General features: G+C 46.6%; 7 protein-coding genes across 7 annotated transcripts; 4 read left to right on the top strand and 3 right to left on the bottom strand.

Annotated features, from left to right (window-relative positions):
• Positions 1-337: 337 nt before the first annotated feature.
• Positions 338-2,355, bottom strand: F5891DRAFT_588474 (uncharacterized protein). The gene is made up of 14 exons (XM_041372380.1): positions 2,143-2,355; positions 1,987-2,064; positions 1,920-1,929; positions 1,845-1,864; positions 1,654-1,786; positions 1,570-1,598; positions 1,485-1,512; positions 1,407-1,439; positions 1,285-1,361; positions 1,077-1,230; positions 903-1,022; positions 812-849; positions 725-759; positions 338-671 (listed from the first exon to the last, which is right to left on the bottom strand). Exons 1-14 carry the CDS (start codon positions 2,185-2,187, stop codon positions 488-490), a joined length of 984 nt encoding a protein of 327 aa, XP_041222159.1. The 5' UTR covers positions 2,188-2,355; the 3' UTR covers positions 338-487.
• Positions 2,356-5,758: 3,403 nt separating this feature from the next.
• On the top strand, positions 5,759-8,304 carry F5891DRAFT_588344 (uncharacterized protein). Its single transcript, XM_041372378.1, has 9 exons — positions 5,759-6,027; positions 6,082-6,231; positions 6,283-6,789; positions 6,847-7,298; positions 7,349-7,472; positions 7,525-7,717; positions 7,767-7,914; positions 7,965-8,103; positions 8,160-8,304. The coding sequence occupies exons 1-9, from the start codon at positions 5,881-5,883 to the stop codon at positions 8,280-8,282; spliced, it is 1,983 nt and encodes a 660-aa protein (XP_041222158.1). The 5' UTR covers positions 5,759-5,880; the 3' UTR covers positions 8,283-8,304.
• Positions 8,137-9,775, bottom strand: F5891DRAFT_588355 (uncharacterized protein). Its single transcript, XM_041372379.1, has 4 exons — positions 9,288-9,775; positions 9,129-9,226; positions 8,681-9,077; positions 8,137-8,622 (listed from the first exon to the last, which is right to left on the bottom strand). Exons 1-4 carry the CDS (start codon positions 9,580-9,582, stop codon positions 8,597-8,599), a joined length of 816 nt encoding a protein of 271 aa, XP_041222157.1. The 5' UTR covers positions 9,583-9,775; the 3' UTR covers positions 8,137-8,596.
• Positions 9,776-10,564: 789 nt separating this feature from the next.
• F5891DRAFT_588295 (uncharacterized protein) lies at positions 10,565-12,980 on the top strand. The gene is made up of 16 exons (XM_041372377.1): positions 10,565-11,001; positions 11,067-11,132; positions 11,187-11,216; positions 11,273-11,379; positions 11,430-11,469; positions 11,527-11,599; positions 11,648-11,681; positions 11,738-11,751; positions 11,805-11,809; positions 11,869-11,997; positions 12,046-12,066; positions 12,118-12,158; positions 12,207-12,259; positions 12,328-12,335; positions 12,395-12,456; positions 12,548-12,980. The coding sequence occupies exons 1-16, from the start codon at positions 10,922-10,924 to the stop codon at positions 12,655-12,657; spliced, it is 873 nt and encodes a 290-aa protein (XP_041222156.1). The 5' UTR covers positions 10,565-10,921; the 3' UTR covers positions 12,658-12,980.
• Positions 12,981-15,574: 2,594 nt separating this feature from the next.
• Positions 15,575-16,876, top strand: F5891DRAFT_958459 (uncharacterized protein; the record flags this gene model as incomplete). Its single annotated transcript, XM_041375568.1, has 7 exons — positions 15,575-15,644; positions 15,700-15,818; positions 15,872-16,033; positions 16,100-16,175; positions 16,227-16,358; positions 16,411-16,595; positions 16,652-16,876. The coding sequence occupies 7 exons, from the start codon at positions 15,575-15,577 to the stop codon at positions 16,874-16,876; spliced, it is 969 nt and encodes a 322-aa protein (XP_041222155.1).
• A 2,273-nt stretch (positions 16,877-19,149) lies between these two features.
• F5891DRAFT_1053320 (putative halogenase) lies at positions 19,150-21,768 on the top strand. The gene is given in 15 exon segments (XM_041362569.1): positions 19,150-19,191; positions 19,326-19,506; positions 19,564-19,679; positions 19,740-19,860; positions 19,884-19,887; positions 19,989-20,035; positions 20,082-20,112; positions 20,132-20,419; positions 20,465-20,537; positions 20,579-20,772; positions 20,820-20,973; positions 21,034-21,146; positions 21,198-21,250; positions 21,303-21,373; positions 21,427-21,768. The coding sequence occupies 14 exon segments, from the start codon at positions 19,489-19,491 to the stop codon at positions 21,662-21,664; spliced, it is 1,521 nt and encodes a 506-aa protein (XP_041222154.1). The 5' UTR covers positions 19,150-19,191; positions 19,326-19,488; the 3' UTR covers positions 21,665-21,768.
• A 239-nt stretch (positions 21,769-22,007) lies between these two features.
• F5891DRAFT_1053306 (uncharacterized protein) lies at positions 22,008-23,967 on the bottom strand. The gene is made up of 7 exons (XM_041362568.1): positions 23,685-23,967; positions 23,266-23,573; positions 23,038-23,218; positions 22,900-22,988; positions 22,636-22,813; positions 22,210-22,413; positions 22,008-22,156 (listed from the first exon to the last, which is right to left on the bottom strand). The coding sequence occupies exons 1-7, from the start codon at positions 23,871-23,873 to the stop codon at positions 22,043-22,045; spliced, it is 1,263 nt and encodes a 420-aa protein (XP_041222153.1). The 5' UTR covers positions 23,874-23,967; the 3' UTR covers positions 22,008-22,042.
• Between the last annotated feature and the right edge of the window lie 919 nt (positions 23,968-24,886).

The raw sequence follows: 24,886 nt of genomic DNA, 5'->3' as shown, positions 1-24,886 counted from the left end.
AGCCGCAGCCTACCAAAAAGCCCTATTTCGCTGCCGTCCATGGTGATGAGCAAGACTCGAGCAGGGTTTGTTCGGCCTGTGTCATGCTAAGTCCATCGTGAGTCATAGGAATGCTGCATCTAAATATCATGAGAAAAGTATGGAGTGTATAGTCAGTATCATGGTTGTGCGCCTCGATATCAACAGCGGTGATTTCCGATCATACCTCGTTCCTGCGGACCCAGTGCGGATGCAGAAGTTACTACAACGTCAACGGGCCATGATGTCATCAGAACCCTAGGGGGAAAGAACGCATCAATCTCCACGTTACCAAACACATCTGATCATAAAATACTCATATCCGATTGTACATGAACATACAACGTCATCCTGGATCATTCAATTTATCCTCCATTGAACGAGTTATGTAGGGTGCGATTATTCGAGCGGTTGGTAGGATTGCGACATGCGTGCGTGCGATATTGACGTTGTACACGGTGAGGCATAATCATGCATTACTTTCGGCATGTAAGGCAGTCATTGGTATCATTTGTGATACGCGCTGAGTGCGAGGAAGGGATATATACGAGGTGAATAAATAGTCGTGTTCTTCATCTTGACCTGTATTCCTCAGATCTCTTAGATCAAAAAGAACACGCGAAGCCAAGACACCATGCAAGACACCTTGGAACCTGGTCCAGAAAATTTGTCAGCTATACTCCGGTTACAATGTGCATCCCCTTACACATATACAATTCCACCCTGCCCCCGCGATGAGGTCTGCACCAGGAATTCATATATTACCCTGGCGTGGTGCATGGAAATCACGTACCGGCAATGAAAAAGAAACTATGTTTATAATAGAAATTGCTTGAAACACAGTCAAGTGGGACATAAAACGAGTCATAAACCGGATGACGTACCAAGAAGCGACAGTGCATATAGCAAACTTCCCTTCAACAAGGTTGACGCCACTCTACTGATGGAGCGTATACCATCAGAGCGTAGTCGTATTGAATGACACATTGTAAGAGTGATGACTACTGAATATGACTCATCAGTAGAGCTTACTCGAGGCAGCGTCTTGAATTGCTCACTGAGTTCAAACAGTGCTGCGCTAACAAACTTGCCCGTTATCAGACGTTCCACCTTCGTAAACCTTAAAGCGATCGGAGTCGATGTGGACACACATACACTTTCGAGCAGAAACCACACAAGTGTATCGCAAATGGCCATGGCGACAACAATAAGCTTCAAGCTCGGTTAGATTACCACTTGGAATAACAAAACAGTCAAAGCATTTACCAAGTAGCTCGCCAATAAAAATAGCTTTATCTTCCTGCTGTTATGCCATAAGGCAAGTATACGCACGAGAAGCAGACCTGAAACATGAGATTTTTTTTCTTTGTCGATGCCAACAAACTAACCTTCTGCGGCGGACATGATAAGAAAGAGTGACGCTACGATGTATTAGCTGACGTTGAACCAGTGACCACGAGACCTACCCCCACTAGTTCGATATAGTGTCACGCACTGTATTGCTTGGCATTAACATCATTACGTTGAATAAAGTTCAGAGAAAGTTCATACCATTCCTGCTGAATGTGGGCTAAGAGTGACTGGCAGACCGCTGTCCCTGAGAACCTTTCCCCAACAACGAAGTGCATGACTCACGATATATTTCGGTGATGATCCATAATACGGGAGCATATCTAGCTAGGATGAACATGACAGTGACAATATTCCAGCAGCTCATGTTGCTGAACAGACGGACTTCATGTTCAGAAGTTAAAAAATAATCGAGTATCTAATGAAGATAATAAAGTCTCAGCATTAGTCACGAGAAGAGTATGCGGTTCACTCACCCAGATCGCGGCCGGCGCAACTTGTTCAATGTTTTGAGCACAGACTAGAATGAGGGAAGTAAACCAACAACAAACCTCGAAGATACTGTGAACGAAGTGAGTTAGTTCGGAGAACGAAAGAGCAGGCGTCAAGCGCTCATACCTTGCCGGTCTGTTGTGCCGCAGTGTGCGACAAAACCACATGTAAGGTATATAGTACGTGCATGGGCTGGCTCGTAGACTGGGTGGATGTTTATGACAAGTTATGATGTCAATATATAAGCTCTAGATCCAAAGAGCAAGTGCGCGAGCTTCGCACTTGACAGAGTCTTCTTCCGTCGGACGCGCCATGAATGCCGCGCATCGAGGCGGAAAATCTTCCAGACACAGCGTTTAAAGACCGAGCTATGTGATGAAACGTGCAAGCACGGTATATATATCGATTATTATCAAGAGTTGACGTTAATCGAGCACTGAGTACTGTTGAGCTGTGACCTTGGCGCTTGGTCCGGGCATGTCGCTCAATGATGTGATATCTAGACTATGTACCTTATTGCTATCGTGATCATGACGGATAGGTAACGAACCAGACCCCGACTGATTTGAAAGTCCGAACGGTGTCAACTTTAGTAAGTATTACCGGCATCCTTATCCTTCCGACGCTGCTAGGCTATTCGAAGGGCAGTTTGGATTGAGCTCGACAATGCCCCCTACCTGTAATCTACAGCGAGAAACGGCAGAACATGCTCAAGCGGCTCCTGCAGAAGATCTCCGCGCACCCTTTCATCCTTGTCTAAAGATCATATTCGCGCACAGGTCTACACTGCGATACATCATGCCTGCAGGTCTGGCATTGAAATTTTATGACCAGCCTAAACAGCTGAGAACTCTTGGTTTCGCGGACTGTAGACCTGCATTTCATTCCGTATCACAGAAGTCGGACGGAGGCGTGGTCTAGCCCAGGGTCCATCACGGACTTCACTACCTGCTTGTCACCAATCGAGCTTATCAAGAACCATTCAACAAAGTTCTTGTTTGTTCATCCATATGATCGGTGCTTCCTCGAAGTGCCTGACTTTTCAGGCGATAGACCGAGCCCGAATGCCCGATGGACGAGTCCCAGATGGACACTCTGACAAGGTTCGCCTGTAGAAAAAAAGAGCCTCACTCACGAGCATTGCGGTCGCTCGTCTTGGGCAGCCTTTCGGTTCATCTTGCTAGCGCAGCAGAATATTTACAACAGGATCGCGTTGGACCATGACATCATTGTACAAGTCAAAGATATAACTCCGTTGACACATGGATGCCGGGACCATGGACATACTATAGATCCGTGTCATCTCCGTTGCACAATTCACCTACTGCACGAAACGAGACTTCATTTCCAATGATCCTCATCTGTCCCTTGATTTGGGACAAGTAGCAACGAAACGTCAGAAGGTGAATGTTTATTGTGGGTTTCTGTTGTCACGAAGTGTACTTACTCTCGAATGCAAGGCGAGCGTTATTATGGACTTCACAGTGTAAGCAATCTGGAAATGACACCGATCTGCAAAGTTGATGGAAGAGCATCCGTATATCACATCAACTATTTTTGGCTCCGCCTTTCATGCTCATTGGTATGGATAGTCCCCATGGTCGTTTATGCGAGTAATGTGTCTTGGGACGCAAGACTGAAAACACAATTACTTGCGATCATGGCGGAGCTGAAGGAGCAATAATCGATTCAGTTATCTAACGAGCATCTTCCTCGTTTGGCATCTAACCCAACACTTTCAAGACAAATCCAAATGCGCTCGGGATCACGAATCTCGCAAAGGTCGAGGATAGGACCATTGGGCTCTCGCAACCGAACGGTATATGAGAATAGCGCTCAGGTCAACAACTGCACTCTACTTGCTAAATATTGTGCGAGGGTGCGTTGTCTTCCGACCGACGAGTGCGTCAGATATTGACTGTAGTCCTCAGTTGATTCTACTGTGACATGTCGCAAATCTAGGACCCAACCAATCATATCGACTTTCACTTTTATCGTCCGTACGTTGACCCATTTTCTCAAAATGAACGAATGTTCTTCAACCATACCCTGCAGAATGACGTGAATCTGGTCATTGCAGTCTGAATTACACATTCATCTGTCTGTGGGTCAATCTGTGGGATTAACAATGCAATTGACCAGATCTGCAACGTTTACTGTAGCAGAGTTTGTCGGCCCATAATCAATCGAAGCATGCAATTCGTGAACTTATGGTGCACATAACTAGAATGGGATTATCATCGGCACCGGCACTGGTTCGAGGGCGCGTTGAAGTCATGCATAGCTGATCCCCAAATTTCGGCAACCAGCTTTGTAAATCGTGTTATGTATTTGTTGTGCCAATATGATCTGTTGAACCGTCCAAAATGCTTTGCGGTTGTCCCAGTTTTTCAAAACATAAAACATGGCCCGAATGCGGTTTAACCACATACCATGGTGCCGTCCAGTTGTTGTGATGTACTATGCAATTTCACATCGGCATTAGCAGGACATTATTCCGGTGTTGAATATGGGGTACTAGTTTTCGGGCAGAATGGCATAGCAATGGGGAACCTGCGGAGATCCGTGTGGTTCGTTTCGACCCTGTCGTCCGAAATATGCAAGGGTCGCCTTCCATACTGCCCCGAGACCTCCTTTCAAAAGATTAGTAGGTTGTAAGCTGTTGTAAGCCAAAATATCAGTGGTCGCCAGTGTACAAAGGTCGACAAGCCTGTGGGCGTATGATTACTTGGCATCAAAGATATGGCCAAGAGATATGGCCAAGAGATCCATGCGCTTACTCCATACAGCCACTCCAAGCAAACTCCAAGCATCTCCAAGCTATCAACTCAAGTCGGCCGAGGGATAACGACGATCACGGTGCAGACATTACGAGGACGATCGATCACCCGACCTATTAAGAACGAGCCGCTCGGCATCAACGTCCACAATCCATGATGCCGCGCACAAACACTGACGGTGTCCAGGTCAAAGCTGATCATGATAACATACAAAGTTAAAGTTATTACGAAACGCTTTCGACAGCAGCGCGCGCGCAACTGAAGGCCAAGAAAATACGTACGACAAGCCGATTATGAACAATTGCAATGGAATAAGTAATCTGAAACACAAGGTATCAAGGGGCAAGTACTGGTAAGTACCGGTAAGTATCGGTGCTATATAGCGATGTCAACTTTAAGTCACAGTCACAGTGGCGGCTCAGTACATCCTCACACCAATATAGAGATCAAACGCGTGATATCGGTCGCTGACTCGGATGTAGTCCTGCCGCAGGGTGGCAGAAAATGATAGTCCGATCTAAAACCTCGAAGATTTCCTCGAGTCCTAGTGATCGTGATAGATTCATGCTCGAGACAACACCGGCATTTGATGAATATCGGCCATACGGCAACCGTTGGGCAGAATCATGTTCAGATCAAATGTCAAACGCTCGTTGTTCGCATGCGGAGCCATCGGGTGGCACTGTAAATGATTTAGCGTAATCGTCCAACTTGAGTTGTCGTGACTTGATCCTTCGATATGTGTATCATATGTCGCTCGTGCGTCGTAACTAGCAGTAGTACACTGGCTAGCGGTTTTCTGAGAGGTACCAAGCCACAGCAGTAGCACAGTATAATCTGTTCACTGACGGTCAGCAAGTTTGTTGTCTCTCCATCGGCTTACTGAGTCAATTTCACCGTATGTCCCTTCATTCTACGAAATTATGGTATAGGTGCGGACCCAGTGCGGACCCAGGAGTTAAAACGGGTCACAGGAATAATGAACTCCAATCATAAGAGGGAGAAAGAAGAGAGAAGAGGCCCGAAGAAGCATTACTTTCTTTCCAGTCGAAAAGTCAGTTGAACTTGGCTTGATGATCAAACAGATAGTTAAACTTGATTTTGACTAGTGGTATGTCTTTTAACGCCGAAAAGGGTCGTGGCTGTGCAGGAACCGAAATAACGATTTGTGGGGGTCGGATGCCCGTATGTTATAAGCAGGGGGCTGTAATCAATCTATCATCAACTCCCGCCCATCATCATGTCTGAAGACGCTGTTCCAATCCATCCCGTCGCTCCCCGCCTAAAGAATGGCTTGAAAATTCCTCATATCGGTCCTGATCTTGCAGCATATAGGTCCTCTCATGCGGAAACCCTCGGCCACGAATCTGATGCTTGGTGGAGAAAGGCTAGTTCGCATATTCACTTCTTTTTATATCGTGCTTATTGATGGACGCATTAGATGGCCCATACCATGTTACACTGGGACCGTCCATTCCATACTGTGCGGGCTGGTAGTTTTGAAACCGGTGATATCGTCTGGTTCCCAGAAGGCGGTCTTAATGCATCTTACAATTGTGTCGATCGCTGGGCGTTTAAACATCCAAACAAAGTAAATACCACCTTTCTTGTCGAAGTTTCATGATCTTATACTATCTATCAGACCGCTATCATCTACGAGGCCGACGAACCCGATGAAGGCTGCCTCGTCACCTATGCGGAACTGCTCCGTGAGGTCTGCTCTATTGCAAACGTCCTAAAGGCTCTTGGTGTCAAGAAGGGAGATACCGTTTCTGTATATCTGCCAATGACTTGGCAATCGGTTGCTGCTTTCCTCGCTTGCGCGCGGATTGGCGCTATTCACTCTGTAGTATTTGCTGGCTTTAGCGCAGAGTCTCTCCGTGATCGTGTTCAAGACTGCAAGTCGCGCGTCGTCCTTACCAGCGATGAGGGCAGGCGTGGCGGCAAGTCAATTGCAACCAAAGCGATTGTAGATGCCGCTCTCAAGGAATGCCCTATCGTTGAACATGTCCTTGTTCTCAGACGTACCGGTGGCCAGGTGCCATGGGTCGATGGCAGGGACAAGTGGTGGCACGAGGAGACTGCCAAAGTCCCTAATTACTGCCCACCCGAGATCATGTCCTCGGAAGATCCGCTCTTCATTCTTTACGTCAGTGGCTTTCTTTCCATCTGTTTTTACGTATTCTTGATTTCTAACTATGTTTAGACTTCTGGATCTACAGGGAAACCAAAGGGTGTCGTTCACACCACCGGCGGATACCTCCTTTGCGCCGCCCTTACTGTTAAATACGTTTTCGATGTCCACCCAGACGACAAGTTCGCCTGCATGGCTGATATCGGTTGGATTACTGGACATACCTACATCGTTTATGGACCACTCGCAAACGGAGTCAGCACTACCGTCTTTGAATCAACTCCAGTTTACCCCTCGCCATCCCGCTACTGGCAGACCGTCCAGAAGCATCAGCTTACCCAGTTCTATTCTGCTCCTACTGCCATTCGTCTCCTTCGTAGACTCGGCGCTCAACACGTGGAGAACCATGATCTCAGTAGCTTACGTGTCCTTGGCTCTGTTGGTGAGCCTATTAACCCCGAAGCCTGGAACTGGTACAACGAACATGTTGGCAAGAAGCAGTGCGCTATCGTTGATACGTTCTGGTAAGTGAATTCACGAAGTATTTGTGGCCGTGCTCAGTATCCTCTTCAAGGCAAACTGAAACTGGATCGATCGTGGTTACTCCATTCCCTGGTGCGATTGAGACTAAGCCTGGTTCTGCAACCGTTCCCTTCTTCGGTATCGAGCCTGCTATTCTGGACCCTGTCAGTGGAAAGGTACTCAGATTAATGCACTTTGTTCGATTATGATACTAACAAAGTTTTACAGGAATTAGAGGGCAACAATGTTGAGGGAGTTCTCGTCATCAAGCAACCTTGGCCTTCAATTGCCCGTACTGTATACAACGACCACAACCGTTACCTGGAGACGTACATGAAGCCATATGGTGGAGCTTTCTACACAGGAGATGGCGCCGCACGCGATGAACATGGTTACATTTGGATCAAGGGCCGTATTGATGGTGAGGACGTCCCTTGGAAGATGTCCCGCCTGTAATGACCATTCTGTAGATGTTATCAATGTCTCTGGACACCGTTTGTCGACTGCTGAAATCGAGTCTGCCTTGATCATGCACAAGGGTGTCGCCGAGACTGCAGTCATCGGTACTGCTGATGAGTTGACGGGACAGGCCGTATTTGCCTTCGTCACACTTAAACCGTTAGTCTTTTGTCCTTTTGTTGAATGTCGATTGACTTCAAATACACCAGGGAATTCACGTACGACCACAATGACGAGGCTTCCCTGGCTAAGGAGCTCGTACTCCAAGTTAGGAAAGTGATTGGCCCCTTCGCGGCACCTAAAAAGATCTTCATCGTCAGTGATCTGCCCAAGACCCGCTCCGGAAAGGCAAGTCCAGACCTGTTTCTTCCTAAGCGATCATATAATGATTCGTGTTGATGCAGATCATGCGTCGCATCATGCGCAAGATCGTTGCTGGTGAAGGCGATCAACTCGGTGATCTCAGCACTGTTGCTGAACCTGGTGTGGTTGATGTTATCAAGAAAAAGGTTGCCGAGAGTACGTAGACTCAATGATGAGAAGCGCAAAAGTGTTCAGAAACCGTTGTATTCATCGTTGTACTTTTCCATTTTTATGCCCCTCACACGATACGTGATTAACACTTTGTACAAGGTAGACAGGTAGATGTTGCAACATAGGAATGGTTTTCACAACTACCAATTTGGCGAACGAGTTTGCCGACGTTTTGCTCGCCAGGCTCCACCATTATCTTACAGACGCCTCTCTCGTTCGGAACTAAATGATGTACATAGGAAGTAGAAACCATGCTGGTATCCCGACGGAGTTTGAAATTCATTCCTTTCCATTCCTTGAATGATACTTATCCTATTTCCATCAGGTCGAAAGCTATGATACATCATGAGATCAGTCCGCCAATTCAAACCCGTGACACCGCCGTACTCACCCAACGGAGGAACTGAGAATATTTGCTCGAATTCAAGTCTACAACTATTGCATGCAACCTCGATTGTAATAACAGCCGCTTTCTTACCACACGAGAACCGCGTTGCCAGCTGTGATTGCCAGCCATCTTCGAGTCCTAGCTGCTCAATCTTCTCTTTCTCAGGAAGGAACGCGACAGTGCCCATCAGTGCAATTCGTTGGGGTCGTGTCTTCCAGCTGAGGTTCGTCATGCCCTCGACAGGAGTGGTCACATTCCAAATTTGGATTTCGGTGATTGACCCAGATGAAGTATAGGACTTGTTGGCTGCAAGACCATCTTCAATAGTGGGAACGATGCTGTCGATATAGCAAGAGGTGAATTTGGACTGGCCGAGGTGCCACTGAAAGAACATCGAGTCCTGAAACAATATCAATAACTAAGTCGCTTCAGGGCACGAGGTTTCACTTACGCTGTCGCTCAGTATGACGTGCGAGCCTGAATTATACACTTGGTCAGGTAATGCTTTGTTCACCCGTACTATGGCGCTTGGAAAGTACAACTTTGGTGCTAGCCACACAGGTTTGTTCAGGACATAATTATAATGTGCACAATCACTGAACTTACGTACCCCTTTGCTTTTGTTGAGGGCTGCCCACCAATTCTATACCTGGAAACTGGTTCGGCTGGCGCAATTTTTGGATATTGCGCTGCCCAGAAACAGAGGCAGAGGCAACGTTATACAATGCGCACGCGCAAATAACTGCGATGACCTGTAACACTAGCGCTGCCCAAGCAGGCCGTTTAGATGAGGGGTTCCCAGTGCGGTGCTCAAGGGTGTGTTTGCCGGGGAGGAGAATATCACCTTCAGTGTCTTCAGGTTGATGATCTAGATCATGCATTTGGAGAGGCGAATACGACGCCATGAAGGTGCGTGGTGTATCTGAAAAATTATTTGAACCTCTTTTACTAGTCAGTAGCAGAGTACCCACGTATAAATTCCGCGGTGGTATGTCATTGTCGCAGATTGAACTTTTATCGAGCCAACCGGGAAAAGATCTGACTAAATCGTTGAACAGGGCAGATTTTGAGTCATCTCCATTCTTACTATGAACCTACTATGCCTTCTGTCTAATGGAAGAACATTTTGCCTAAGCAGATACTACACAAAATTTCCCGGTCTTCATTAAGCAGCCTGCGAAAGCACACTGATATGATATGCTCGACGAAACGATACCAAGTGCCAAAGTGAGTTGTGCAAATCAATGAAGCTCGCACATGCATCGATTGCACCTTCAGCATCCCGAGTAAGTCGACAAATCACTCCTACATCTAACTACCCCACTTGGTCTTCTTGTTTTTCCCACCATCTCTTTGTTGCAAATGACGGCGGCGTCTTTCGTCCTCAATAATCAGAATCCCTCGTATGTCTCATCGCGTCTGTTACTCAACTAAACTATTCACGTGGTTCAATAACATAGGCGTGCTGTCGCTGTCAAGGAACGGAAATTTTCGTGTGTGCTTATCACATCTCTTATCTACACCCTGTCTCATGTATCATTAGCTTAGATTTCGTGGCGGAAGGTAATGCAGATATCGACGAGCGCTCTCCCGATCCAGTTACTGAAATTAATTATCAGTGTCCACGAGAGCATAAATCATCTGAAGGCTCACCGGTTCGCATGCAATTTTGTACGTATGACAGGATGATCACATCGAGACAGTGTCGTGCGACGGGATGTCGGCTCACTCCGCAGGACCGTAGAGTTTGATCACTGGGAATTCGCCGATCCCCATATCTCACCACCCGTGCCTAAGGAAGCGTTACTAATTTACGTGAATGTTCCTTGGGGAAGTTGGATAAATGAATTCCATAAACCCTTGCTTACATCAGCAAAGTGGATCAAAGTAAAACATGCATGCCAAGCTTGCTGGCTTGCACGAAAGTTTTACTGGGCCTGAATATTTCCGACCCTCGGGCCTCGGACAGGTCCAGACTCATTCGAACATGTCCAATCAATTTTAAATTTCGAAGCGTCGTTTTGTCAGAAAAATGATGTCCTCCGAGTCCGTGATCCTCCGATTCACCCAGTCTTGCTTCCTCTTATTAAAAACGAAGCGTCCGGATCATTTTCAAAGCCTTCGCCATAAGGACGGAGCCTTGCTACATCCAAAATCTATCCCATCCTCTACCTCCCTAATCGAGGACGATCTGTCTGACGTAGACCCATCATACAGAATCAACACGGGCTTTACATACACATCATGGAACGGAATTTGGTCATAGACAGTACAACATCGGAGAAGTATATGCGAATAGCATCTATCTCCATCGCATTTTACGAGTAAGCCTTTGTTTTCCCTGTTGCGTTCCCGTGGTTGTCGCAGTATTCTAACTGACTACGTCCAGTTATATCCTCACACTCCCTGCAGAATGGCGCCTTTATCGAAGCCAATCGTCTGTTTTTCATATGAGGTATGTATAGGCGAGCATTCATATACAGTCGTTGACGAGCTTGATTCCCAACAGTCTATCCTGTATCTTATTCATTCTCATACGGTATTTTTTGTTCTCATTTTTTCACATGTGGTTTTTTTCGCTCACATTCAATGGAGCTATGTCAGTATCGTGGCTGTAGTAGCCAGCAATTACGGATACTTCTCCACCAGCTTTACCCAACAAGCGTGTCAACAATATTATCTTGTTCCGCCTATTTTCAAAGGTTTGCTCTGTTGGCGTTTACCCACCAGGGCCTTATTGACCATACCGTAGTCATACAAATGATGATAGCACAGGTCATCCTAGGTGTCAGGTATGTCCTGCAGTGTTTTTGTGGGACATGAGCTGCACAGACTGAAATACCGTATAGGACATTCAATGTTTCAAGGAGGGGTAGGGGCGTTGGAATTTCGCTATTGCTGATATACCCCTTGATAGTTGTGGTAGGTTCTTAAAACACAGTCGTGACGTTCCTCGTTTATATGTTTTAGGTCGAATGGTTCACTGATATCTTTGGACGGGCCCGTGAGTTCTGGCCTATATTTTAATTCTGGGCTCACATTGACCATCAAAATTAACAGCTGTGGTTATTAATGTACGTCAGTGTTTCTCATAACAAGATCTCACGCAAATAGCGTTTCTTTTTAGGGCAAGTAAGTGGTTCCTTTGTCACCAATATGAGGCATTCAGCTGATATCTCCATCAACTATAGCTGCACCTCAGCAGATGCTGCCAAAACATTGTCAACTTGGTTCTTCTACCTCGCCGCTATGGTGTATGACATTGTGGTGGTGTCGATTTCTACGAGGAACCTTCTACGTTATAATCCTTTGAGCAGCAGGTGCGCCTTTTCTCTCTTTCTTTACGGTCGCTAAACCATCGTTGCCAGAGTAGAACAACTGATACGGGTGTAAGTCATTAATCCCTGGCATAGATGATGCGCATCACTCATTGTACTTAGCCTGATATATGACGGCATTGGATATTTTGTCGTGTTAACTGGCAAGTGATGCTCTCCTTGTGATAATCACGCTCTTAATATTCCCTCAGCGTCGAACGTACTGAACCTCATCCTTTATCATACAACCGATGTCTCGACTCAGGTACGTAGGCTCAATTGCTGCTGCACAGTGGAAACTCAACAATTATGTTGGCCTGCTCCTATTGTTAGTCTGCAGGGTAAGTGTCGCACTATTTCGCATCATCTGAGATTCAGACTGTTCAAATGGCATCATTAGGGCATCGATGGGCTATGCTGTGACATGGATCATGAGCCAACGTATCCTCATTCATGTACAAGGTACACATCACTCCAGAGCTTGACTGCTATTCCACTGACTCTTGCCATGTCTATTCCGCCACTCCCGCTCCGCTCACCTCGCATCCTAAAGAAATGACCGATTCGGACACCCAGCATTCGGAAAGAGTGATCATCGCTGCGTCCCACGCTCAGTGCACGGAAAAAAGTATTGTCTGGTCTCCGCTCACAGTTCGAATCTAAGAGCCAGTCGAAAAAAACCTCCAAAGATGCAGAGCTCGCGCCCACATCGCCTCGCAATAGGGAATGCCAATGACATGGGGCTCGATATACGTGTACGCGTCGAGCGCTCGGTGGTCGTAGACCATGCGCCTGCGGATGAATCTGATCAATGGAGTTTGTGGGAGACGCCGGAGGGGAAATGATTCCAAGGCATTGGTGTGGAACAGGAATCACGAGGAAGGAATACCCGTCTGCTACGTGAAGCTACCAAAGCTCATGGACAAGATTTGCTACTATAGAAATGTCGGTACTTTTTAATCACAGGAAACACCTCTGTTCAGACCAATTTATACAATTGACACTCCAATCATTCAAAAACGGTATGGTGAGCTGGCAGCGTTTGTTTTGGGCATCTGCAGCATAATTACAGTATGCTACTATCGCGTGCTTCATCCCGAATACTATCCTACTACTCATGCTATGTTATTCTGACATAGGCCCACACGCTTGTCAGCAATATGCATATTTTCGATGAACTTGTGGTCCTGCACGTCGCGACAGTTCTACGACTTATTGCTTCCCAAATGTCAATGCAGGAACTGATCGAGGACTTCCCGGTAGACCCTCTTCTGAACAAAACTAGGACACTAGCCACCGCACTGGATATGCTGAGTGACTCAGAGCCGATACGGCGAAGGAAAGAATCATATCGACGGGAAAGATATATGTAGCACTAGTTGCACAAAATATACCAACGACCTCAATAGTAGTACTGTATCGTACACAAAAATTGATCATCAATATTTAAAATCTAATCGGCGAGGCAGCAAGAAAATGGAGAAGATGCCTCCAGAAAAACATGGCAGATCGACTCTCTAACTATACACATATCGAGCCTATCACACCGCAAAGTTGTAGCGAGACAGGCGGACCCATAGGGACTCGTCGCATCGCCCATAGTAGTTTGGCTTGCTGATGAAAAGGTAAACTCCAGGTGCTGCAAGTGAGAATTTTCCCACAGCCCTATAGACTATGCAAAACAACCATATCGAGAATGTTCTGCGCTACACACTACTGCTAGTTTCCACCTGGACGCAGTTGAAGCCAGATGGCCGATTACTTATTGGTGCTTAGATGCAATTTCCTCCATTCAATGGGTCACGAAGAATGAAAGGAATGACAAACTGTTCAGACTCATGGCGTCCATCAGCCTGGGGCACGTGACTGTCAAATTCCTCGGAAAACAGAACTTGATATAATCCAGATGTCATTCTTATACAACGTTGCACTTTGCTCGCTTTTCGTGTCATTCTTTTACAATTCTCGCAAAATGACCGCACGTTGTCACCCCAGGGAGGGTATCCCAACTTTTGGCATGTTGGAAGGCACGCCTCTTGCTGGCAATAAATCAATTTCTTTAGGTTGTACAAAGTCCACCCGTTTCTGAAATGGATTCCACGGCCTCAACCTGATGCAGACCCTCATCAAGTACTAGGCTGCATCCACGACTTACAAGCAAGTGCCCACAGCTAGCATAAATAAAGCTACTATCCCCATAATGCATAGCATTAGTGACACGCTCCACGATTCTACCTGTTCAGTGGCGAGGGTGGTTTCCAGACACTGTGAAGGAGATAAGTGGCTGCGTGGGGATTCGAGGGCGCGACTGATATAGGCGCGAAAGTGGGAGTGCATCATAACCATCGGATGACGAGTCGAGCGCCAGGTGTAGCGCGTTACGGTTGCCTTCATACACAGACTTGGATTTGTCAACCGTACAGTAGCCCCGTTCTTATCATAGTACGCGCATTCCTGAGGGTGCAGCGGTCATTGTTACTAAGGTTTTACTCCTGACTGACACTGCATAGCTTCATTAACTGAATCTGTCAATTTCAGGGACAATCTGTCGTGGCGCTATCGCCTGTCCAGACCGGGACAATTTGCGCTGGCCCAATTCAGAAGGTCGTCTAAAGATGACATGAAGTCGTTGACTTTTGACTTTTGGCTTTGGTATGCGGTAAGTAGTGTTGACAGTTTTTTATTGGCTGCTTTCAATGAGGTTCATTTGTTTTTGATAGAGTATGTCCACAATCCATCCATTATACGTCGACCTCTCCTGGTCATTCTGTATTGGTCAACGACCTATCCCCGATCAACACGCAAGATAGTGATAGCGTCATTTCCAATGTAACGCCATTTTGAAATCGACGTTATCCCGCGGACCTTGCGAAATTGTGAGAAATGAGACTATGTCCTGACCTAATGTCTCCAGCTACTTTCTCTACAGATTTGAGTATGAAAAATATCACTCTCTATTTGCTATCGTAGGGGTGACTACTGCAAAAAAGTGTGGGGAGGCCAGTCGGATTGTGGCACTTGACTTTAGCAACATTGAAAGGGAACACGGTGACAAGATCTCTCTCCGTCTACTGATTAACGGGGAGATCGGGTGTGTGGCACATAGCAATTGAGATCTCTCCAAACTGCGTCTATGGGATCAAACGCATGCCTTGAGCGCTCTTGTGCACACCTCCGCCTGTTGCAGTTACAGCATCCAATGGTATCCATGACTGATCTCCGCAGTTTCAAATATGACATCATCCAAGTCCTCAGGCCTCAGTGGGTACGTACGGTGTGCATGCTACTGGTACGAATGCTATATAATTATGAACTCGCAGATGAGAGCCTCACTACTTCCGTAATGAAATTGGACCGAGGCTATCCATGAAATGTTTGGTACTATGATGGTTGGCATCATGGTTGCGATGTTTCAAGTCCAAGCCAATCGGGTTTACTGTGGTGAAAAGGTACCGGTGCAATTCATCATGGCATGTAATCGGCAGATGACATGTTAGCACTTAAAGAACCTGAGCTGACATGAGACTAGACAAGATATCCGCATCCTAATCCTCGATACACCCCCAAGACTCCACTTGCTATGGCTTCGAGAGGCATGCCACTGGATACTGCTGCTATATTTTCAACCACGATGGAAGGAATCTTATATGGTATGTATCACAATGGATTTGTCCGTCCCATGCCCACTAAGCTTGGGTTATTCAGGCTTTTCAGTCCTCATGTTTATTGGTACCATGTGGGCATTGACCTACAGACGTCGTGTGAACGAGATTCATCGCCCAAATGTTGTGGTGGCATGCATGCTGCTGATCCTAAGTACTGCAGTAAGTTTCTCCCCTTTTGCATCTGGCGTCATCCAGTACTCAAGCCTCACAAGCACATGATAGTAGACTTCATTCGTGCTGAACAGGGACTGGTCACCTATCGTAATACATTCCCAGGGGGACCAGAGGCATTCTTTGCAGATGTTGCCCAAATCACATTTATGGTCAAGAATATACTATATACCTCGCAGACAATGCTTGGCGATGGAATGGTGGTGGGTTCAATTTTTATCTGCCAGATTGCAACCCTCTTGCTTATGAAATGTCTTTTCCGGCCAAAGATTTATCGCTGTTACGTTGTCTGGCAATCTGTGTGGGTTATTATTGTACCGAGTTTGTTGTGGTTCGGTATGGCAGGTCAGGTCGCAACCATGCTCAGGAAGTCGTCCCTCTGATGTTCCATTCAAGTGTCCGGCTTTGGTGCAGTCTACAGTTTTTCAAAAGCAACTAGCGATGCTGGAGACATTTTCGCCAAATCAACTGGTCCATGGATCATGACCTTCTATGCCATGACACTTGGAAGTAATTTATCGGCTTCAGGTGAGCATACTTTCTACCTGAGTAATCGAAGCCCGAGACCAATTTGTTTCAGGATCTCTGGCATATCGGATCTGGAGGATGGAATGTGATGTCTCCGCACTTCGCGCTACGAAGAGCTCTATGATGCCAATAGTGCGCGTGCTTGCAGATTCCGCTATTCTGTACTCTGTGACGCTCTTGTCGACATTAATATGTTTCGTCAAAGCGAACAACGGACAATACGTCGTACTAGACATGGTAATTTCCACTGTCAACTCCCTTTTATCAAAAATAACTAAGCTTTGGCTACCTAGATTACGCCGATCATCTCTATTACCTTCTATATGATTATTATCCGAATAGCAATGAAGAAAACAACTTCAAGTCATAGTTATCTCTCGACTGTCAGGGTAGCCAACGAGATGGCACGAGAAACACAGCAGCGATATGATGTCAAGCGTACCCCAGTGGAGGTGCACATAACGCAAATCACACACCAGGACGATAACGATAACGATACCTGCAAATCGGCATGCTGAAAAATCAGGATTACCCATCGATATTTCAACCATGGCGGAGTCGGTGGAGGGGAAGCGTACTGCTTCTAAGTATTATTTGCATTTAATTTGTCGTATATGACTATGTTTCACTTGTCAGGTCGTGCCAGGCTATCGTCGTTCATCATAGATGATTTATGTGCACATGCTCGGTTCGACCTCTTGGATTCTGTGACCTAAGTCGTTTACAGCACACCTCTCACCTTACTGTTCTATCTGCCAGAACAACACCGACGCATGAAAATTAAGAGCTAGGTGGATCAATATACGCACCAGCTCAAACCCGCAATTCATAGTTGACTAAGGAAAGCAACGTCACACCTCACCACGGTCCACCGATCCCTGTGTCAGTTGTATTTGAACATTTTGACACCCTCAGATGTCCGCCGTACCTAGTTTCGCAGGCTACATGTCGCCCTCCCATCAAGCTTCCTTGACCCCATTCATGCACTCATCTACATCACACAAACAGTTTCTGCACTGTTTTACGAGACCTAGATCGAGATGTCCAGCAGTAGCCCATGTAGGACAAACATATCGTTATGGCTGATTATCGTGAGGGTTCCATGTCATTCCCACTGCTGTTGGCTTAAGTCTGGATGACCTGTCAGGCATGGCTAGGGCGTAACTGAGCTAATGCGATAGTCATTCCTTGTAGTTTCGATGGCATAGTGCTTGTCCGACGAACTTGACGCACAGGTCCATTCTCGTCTTCCATGACCGATGCGAGTGGGGCGACAAGAGAGAGTGGGACAGATGTGAGTTCCGGAAGTTCCGGAACGACTTTTCAGCCTGTTGCTTGCAGAGCCGTAAGCGTCAACAGTGGTTGGTTGGTTCATTTTTTGACTCCTCAAACGCCGAAGGTTACCAGCGCCACAGGCTTTGATTAGTAAAGTTTAGACAAGCTTCAACGAACAGCGACTGTTGTATTATGTTTGGTGCGCGAATGCAAACACTTGTGATTCATTGTGCCCACAGTGCAGTCTAGACTGTCTAGTTCACGCTGAGGCTGCTCGTCTCATATATTATTCTTGTTCCCAAATGCCCATGCCCGTTTATCATCATAAACCAGCTGACGACTACTAGTGCGATATTGTATGTTATTCACACGCCGGTCCCGGGTCCACACCCGGCGGGTACGCCAACATCCAAATCAAAGTAAGTACTTAGTCTTTAGCCGTGGCATCCCACTCTTTCAAAGCCTAACCAAGGCCACCTGATGAAATTGTACAGCTGCTCGACTTTTTTCCTCATGCAGAAATATCTACTTCGACCAACCAAAGCAGGAACCGTCATCATCGAATATCCTGATCTCGTTTCGCTGATCTGCGCACCGGATGGTGGTATAACTAGCACTAATGCCGTTTTCATACGTCCAGCCATTTCGCCTCTCACCCACCCGCATTCTCTACCAATATGGCCATAGTCTCAAATGATCTTACTTGGTGGCCGGTCATCAATGCATATCGTTTTGACAGCTACTTTTAAGGTTCGTGGAGAGCAGTTAGATGTTGAGTACTAGTAGGTGTGAGTGTGCCTTGTAACAAAGTGAATGTTTTGGTTGTATAATTGCGCCTCTACTTTGATTCTCGTGCTATCATGGATCTAGAACCGAGATTGATATCAGGTTCCCAATCAGTTCTCGAGCCTCTGCTAGTACTAGGCCCGAATCAGCAAATGTGACCAAGTAGGCCAAGCGTCCGTAACGTCCGTTTTTGGTTAAGTTAGTACAATCACACTTTGTGACCACTGCAGGTGTATTATGCATTGCGCTCAGACTTGCACTAGTTGTTTCGTTGCAGCTCAACTGCACCATGTTGTCTATATTGTTTTAGAGATCAAATCAAGCCTATGTTATCTTCAGAGTGCGCTACCAGTGAAGTCGTAAGCGTTCGTAAGTGTCTGTAACGCGTGTAAGTTAAGCGTTCATTTCTAGTATTCCCCTCCGGTCGGCATGTAAGAAAGTGCCGAATATGATAGACCAACAAATAAAAAAACACGCAGCTGCACACAGTAATCCCGGTCCCCGGACATAGTAATGACACATAGTCGCATAATTGCGCTAATTATTTAGATCTAGAGTTTGCAACTTTGCTGTAGCATGGTCAGACCGCCGCCACGCATAACCGTTACACCAAAAGGTGAAATATCAGCGACGGTATATGTACTGATTATGAGAACTCAGGTAAGCCAGCGTGCTTACATTTGCACGCTTAATAATACGTACAGACAAAAACAAGCGCCACGGCTGATTTCTTGATTTGTACAAGTAGCTGGCCCATTACATTGTACAGTAAGTCAGCCTGTCTGCCATTAAATGTCATGTTCTCTTGCAGTACCGTAATAATGTCGACTGGGCATCAGTACGTACATTCATCAATTTTGATCGAATGATTTTTGACTTGCAGAACACCCGCGCGCGGTGGCCAAGTTACTCCAGTTGACCGTTTAGTCTAACTCGGTCGAGATGATCTAGCGGCTTCCTCGGATGCGAGAATATTGCTACGTTGCATTATTCAAGACACAGTTTCTGAAGCGAATCTCGTATATAAAGGCATGGCGACTTTCTCTTTCCTACAATTCCCTTCACAAAAATGGCCACTCGAACACTTGTAAGTGGCTGATATCGATTCTTCTGCTACAGTGAATTTGGCTGAGATACTAGCCAGCCAACTGCAACCGAAATACTTGTTGTCGGCGGTGGACCCGCCGGAAGCTACGCTGCTGCTGCTTTAGCTCGAGAAGGCTTTGAAGTCACTCTTCTCGAAGCTGCCAAGTTCCCCCGGTCAGTACATCTGATACACGAGCATCGGTATACGGAGTCACTAATACATACTTGTACCAGTTATCATATTGGCGAGAGCTTGCTCCCGTCGATCCGCCCCTTCTTGGCATTTATTGATGCGAAAGAAACCATCAAGAATTACGGATTCACAGTCAAGGTTTGGATAGTCTTCAACGTCCGGGTACATTATTCACCCTCTTATAGCCTGGTGCTGCGGTCAAGCTGAACCAGTTCAAACGAGAAGGATGTGAGCCACAGTCGCTCTCGTTCATCACTCATCGTCATACTAATATCGATCGTCCATTCCAGATACAGATTTCATTGCGCTGAACCCAGACAATGGGTCTTGGAACGTGGTATGTAATATATTGGGGATATGCTCACCGTCTCATCGTTTTGCAGATTCGGTCGGAGTTTGACGATTTGCTATTCCGTCATGCTTCGAAGAGTAGGCGCAAATGTGTTCGACAATATAAGAGTCACCGAGTTTCAGTTCGAGGGCGAAAGACCTGTTTCAGCCGATTGGAAGGATGCCTGCACTGGAATCGAGGGCCGTATCTCTTTCACCTACCTAGTCGATGCGTCAGGAAAGAACGGGGTCATGTCCACAAAGTATCTCAAGAACAGACGATTTAATCAGGCTCTCAACAATGTCGCTTGTTGGGGATACTGGGATGGAGCCGGGTCTTACATGCCGGGTACCACTCGCCAGAATGCTATCTTTGTTGAAGCACTTGAAGGTATGAAAACAACTCAAAAGGTTTCAGTAATCTCACTGTCTGCAGACGAGTCTGGATGGGCTTGGTTCATTCCCCTTCACGATGGATCCACATCTGTGGGAGTTGTGATGGATCAAGAGTCAAGCAGTCGCAAGAAGAAGGCTTCCCGTGCGGCCTCAGGAGATCCGGCTCAAATCTTCTGGCTCATTACAAGCAAGAGCTTTTAAGCAACGCTCCTGGAGTCCTTAAGTTGATGGGAGATGCCACCCTTCGAAACGATGGTACACCGATGGCTGTGAAATCTGCAGGCGATTTTAGCTACTCGGCCCCCTCTTATGCTGGGGATCATTACCGACTGGCTGGGGATGCTGGAGGTAATTTTCTTGACATGTTGTGGCACTCGCGACTGACAATTTATAAGCGTTCATCGATCCATTCTTCTCCTCTGGCGTCCATTTGGCTTTCACAGGTGGACTTTCGGCTGCTCTCACGATTTCTGCGTCGATTCGAGGACTCTGCAGCGAAGAAGATGCCCAGCGTTGGCACACCTCAAAGATCGCGACCTCTTACACGAGGCATGTGGATTCAGTCACTGGAGTGATAGTAACTAAGATCTAATGCAATGTATGCCGCAGGTTCCTTCTTGTCGTCCTGGGCACCTACAAACAGATCAGAAACCAAGCTATGCCGGTGATGAGTGATGTGGATGAGGACAATTTTGACAGAGCCTTTGATCTCATCAGGCCGGGTGAGGATCGACGTGTTTTCTATCACTACAAAATCTGATACTCGAGTGCAGTGATACAAGGAACAGCAGATGTTGGTAAGGCCTTAACAGAAGACGAACTCCAGGTGCGTGTGTTCTGCAACTATCTTCCATGATATTCCTGATTCCGATTAACAGAAGACTATGGACTTTTGTAGTCATCTATTCGCACCAACCGATCCCGAGATGCATTCTGCGGTCAAAGCTAGGTGAGGGTCGATCGTTTGCTCAACTAAATCATCTCATACTAAACTTTGAACAGACTGGATCCTTCTCTAACATCCCCAGATGCGCCTGTCATGACAGAGAGCGACATCGATCGCGTGCTTGGAGGTGCTGATGAGGAAGCCAAGATCGTTTTGAGCGAGATCAACGCACGGAAGCCCATCCACACAATGTACAACCCCACGGAGAACTTCGGTGTGGAGGCACACTTTGGTTTCAAAGCTGTCTTAGAGCGAGGTAGATTGGGTTTGGTGACTAGCCAGACGGAGCCGTGATAGACACATCGCTTACTCGCTTACTCGACCACAATGATTGGAATTCATCTATGTAAACAATGCGTGTTACTAGCTGATAGTAGAACTTGTACTATACTAGAACTAGAGCTTCGTATTCCACAGGGTTTGGCATCTGTCCTTGAAGCTTGACCTGCGAAAGGATCCATTTGGTCCCGGTCAACTGTACAGGGCGTTATCGAGGGTCAGAACGCGAAGAGACACGCTGCGTCTGTTTGCGGAGAGAACGAAGGACAAGACTGTACAAACATTGTATTCAGTGGCTTTCTACTGTAGACACTGTTGATTGGGAAACAGACGACTGAAGGCGTGTCCTTGTACATTCTATAGCAGATAACGAGTTGTCAATATAAGGTCATCTCAACTCTCGTTTGCATGAATAGCGCGACACTCCATGATAGACACGTAAGTCCTAAGCTTGTACACCCCTGTGATTACAAGGCCAGCCCGGGAAATTATAGTTCGCCACTGATCCTAAAAGAATGGTGAGCAGAGTTCATGCCAAGACAGCTTGAGGGCAGGCGTACCCATGTCCTTTCGTGGCAATTCAAAATACACAAGAGATGCAAGGCGAGTGCCTGTGGCATGCGAAATGAGGAATTGAGAATGGTTTGCTCGGTTATGAGGGAAGCAGGAGCTGTGCTATCCATTGTGTTTACTGGGCTATGTTCAAGCTCGACATGAGTGTCGGGATAGTGCCCAGAAATTCTCTCGATGATCAGGATTTTGGACTGGAAAGATATTTAACGTGCTCTCGGAACCACAAAGTGATGTCGAGAACGAACCTTTGGTCCTGCAGCAGCAGCAAGTTTCTCTAGGATGTTCACCTGGAAACGTCAACTAAGATTTGATGTCGATGATAAAAAGACTTACAGCTTGGGCCTCGGGCCAGTCGTGCCTATGAAAGAACGTCAGTGGATAACTAAGGATCACGAAGGTGTAGCGCACAGAACATGTCGTAACATGAAGGTATATTTATCCCCAGTGCGTGGTTGAGCAGAGAACAAGTCATTAGCTTCAGCAACTACTGTGCCATGAACTGAGTTGGGATCCAAACGGGCCTTGATGTTAGCTTCAGCAGGCCCGATCATCTCTTCCCTCTCCTGGACAACAAGACTGAGGGCAGGAAATCTTGATACTATATTTCAGTTGCGTTGCTTCTTAACAGTTTTTTTTCACTGACTTATTAGCGAGGGCGATAGATAGGCTCCCTTTACCTCCCTGCACAATCAACAATAGTTGATTCTGAGCACGTTTGCCATGGGTAGTCCGATAATATTCCTGGGGTCACATATTCGCCGATTGCCTGAGAATTATAAGTATAGTATTGCCAGTTAAAGGCGGATGATGCAAACCTCGACACCCGCTGCAAATCGGTCAAGATAATCCCTATCATCTTTCACCCATTCGAAGAATGGCTTTGTAGTATTGTTCGCAAGTTGAAATGCGGTGTGATCTGGAGACTTAGAGAACCTGAATTCGGGATGCACAAGCCATCGAGGAAGAGCCTCTGCAATCCTCATGTAGTTGGGAGCCCTATAACAAGATTAATCGTGCAAAGTCGGTGGGCAAAAGAATCCTACATCACTACTGCACGACCCCTTTGGCCTTGTAGTAAAATGCGAGAGGAGCGATTCAAGGCAAAAATACCATCCTGAGTCTCTCGAATCCAACCATAAACTGACAGATGGCGTAATACCGTGGTGAGCTTATGGGAGTCAAGGTCCAGTTCTGACTGGAGAGTTTTGACAGAGATGCCAGATGGCTCTTTCGCCATGCGGTCCACGATGCCATGTTCAATAAAGACTTGAACGGAAGGATAATCATACATGGAAAAGGCGCTCTCAGCGGCTTTCTCAAAGGGATGTTGCAGAAGATTCTTGAGCTCTACCTGAATGAATAAATTGGTACATGTTACAGCAGGAGCATGCGGGATTTGAACTTACAGCACATGCTAGAAGGGCGAATCAGTACGTGGGTTGATCCTGTTGCATTCTAACACACCTAGCGCTGCTCTGCGGGCTTCGTATACACCAACTGGTGTGGGCTGGTCCATGCTATCCAAAGGGTGCGTGTCGGTTCCATACTGTGAAGACAAAGGCGGCAATCCCGACCCGTCCATTGCGACGCGTAGACTGTTTAGCGCATTGTTCAGGGAGGCTTGGAGGTTGTCTAATTCAAGGTGGTTCATCGTGGTCGGTAGCTCCGAGTCAGCGCCTAGCTATCATTGCGAAACTGTCAAAAGATATATATATTGATATACACCGCCCTGAAAGAGGTTAGGCAGAAACCTTAGCTTACACTCACCGCAAAACTTTGTTAGTTCAAATCTCAGGATTAAAATATCCATGGCCGCATCAAGCTCGTATCATGATGGCTTCTGCAGTGGGAGAAACTGGGTTTGATGGAAACGCCGACCAATTGGAGGCTGGGGTTGAATTTCAAATTTCATTTCAGCTGCTTACATAAATATTTCCGTACATCTGTAAGTTCTTCGGTGGGTGCCCCATACAGGCTATCGGCACCACCACACTACTCTGTGGCGAATAGAACCTGAGCTCTCTGAAACGCGACCGTCAAACCCGCCGGTGAGTTGAAAATTCAGAGATCAGTACTAACAGTAGGCCTATCAGAAGTTCCTTCAATGTAGGCGCCCTCTACAATTTATTATGTATGCTCATGAGTCACCCGCACTGATCATGATATCTTTGTTTTCTTCTCATTTAGGCTGAACCCTTGGATACCATCTTTCTCTGCTGCCAAGCTCACCTACACTTATTACTCAGGAATAAGTACTAACTGATAGATTAGAGTGGTACGTTACTTAGTTAATAAACCTGCTCATATTGACGAGATAAGATGGACTCCTTGGTTATTGTCTTATTGTTCGTTTGGGCGATGCCCTATGGTGGACATTCCATGTATATGCACTACTGGATCGTATTCTGATTGCTGCCTCTATGTGTCTCTATAGTAATGGTTCCGGCTGGAGCGAGGACGATGGGTGCCTGCTGAAGGCATCTGAGTGTGATTGGTGAGGGTGGAGCCAATCTTCGGGTTTCAACTGTTGGCGCTGGCGGGCGGGCTGGCATTGCTCAAAATGGGTTCAAGTCGTCTGGTCTTGGCGGCGTATGTGAGAAGCTTTCTGGCTGCCTTTTGTCGTTGAGCAAACTCTTGATGTCGCAGGCTCTCATGGCGCATGGT

This window comes from Suillus fuscotomentosus (genome assembly GCF_016647785.1).
Source record: "Suillus fuscotomentosus strain FC203 chromosome Unknown F5891scaffold_54, whole genome shotgun sequence".
Lineage (NCBI taxonomy): Eukaryota > Fungi > Basidiomycota > Agaricomycetes > Boletales > Suillaceae > Suillus > Suillus fuscotomentosus.
This window is presented reverse-complemented; position numbering and strand designations above follow the sequence as displayed.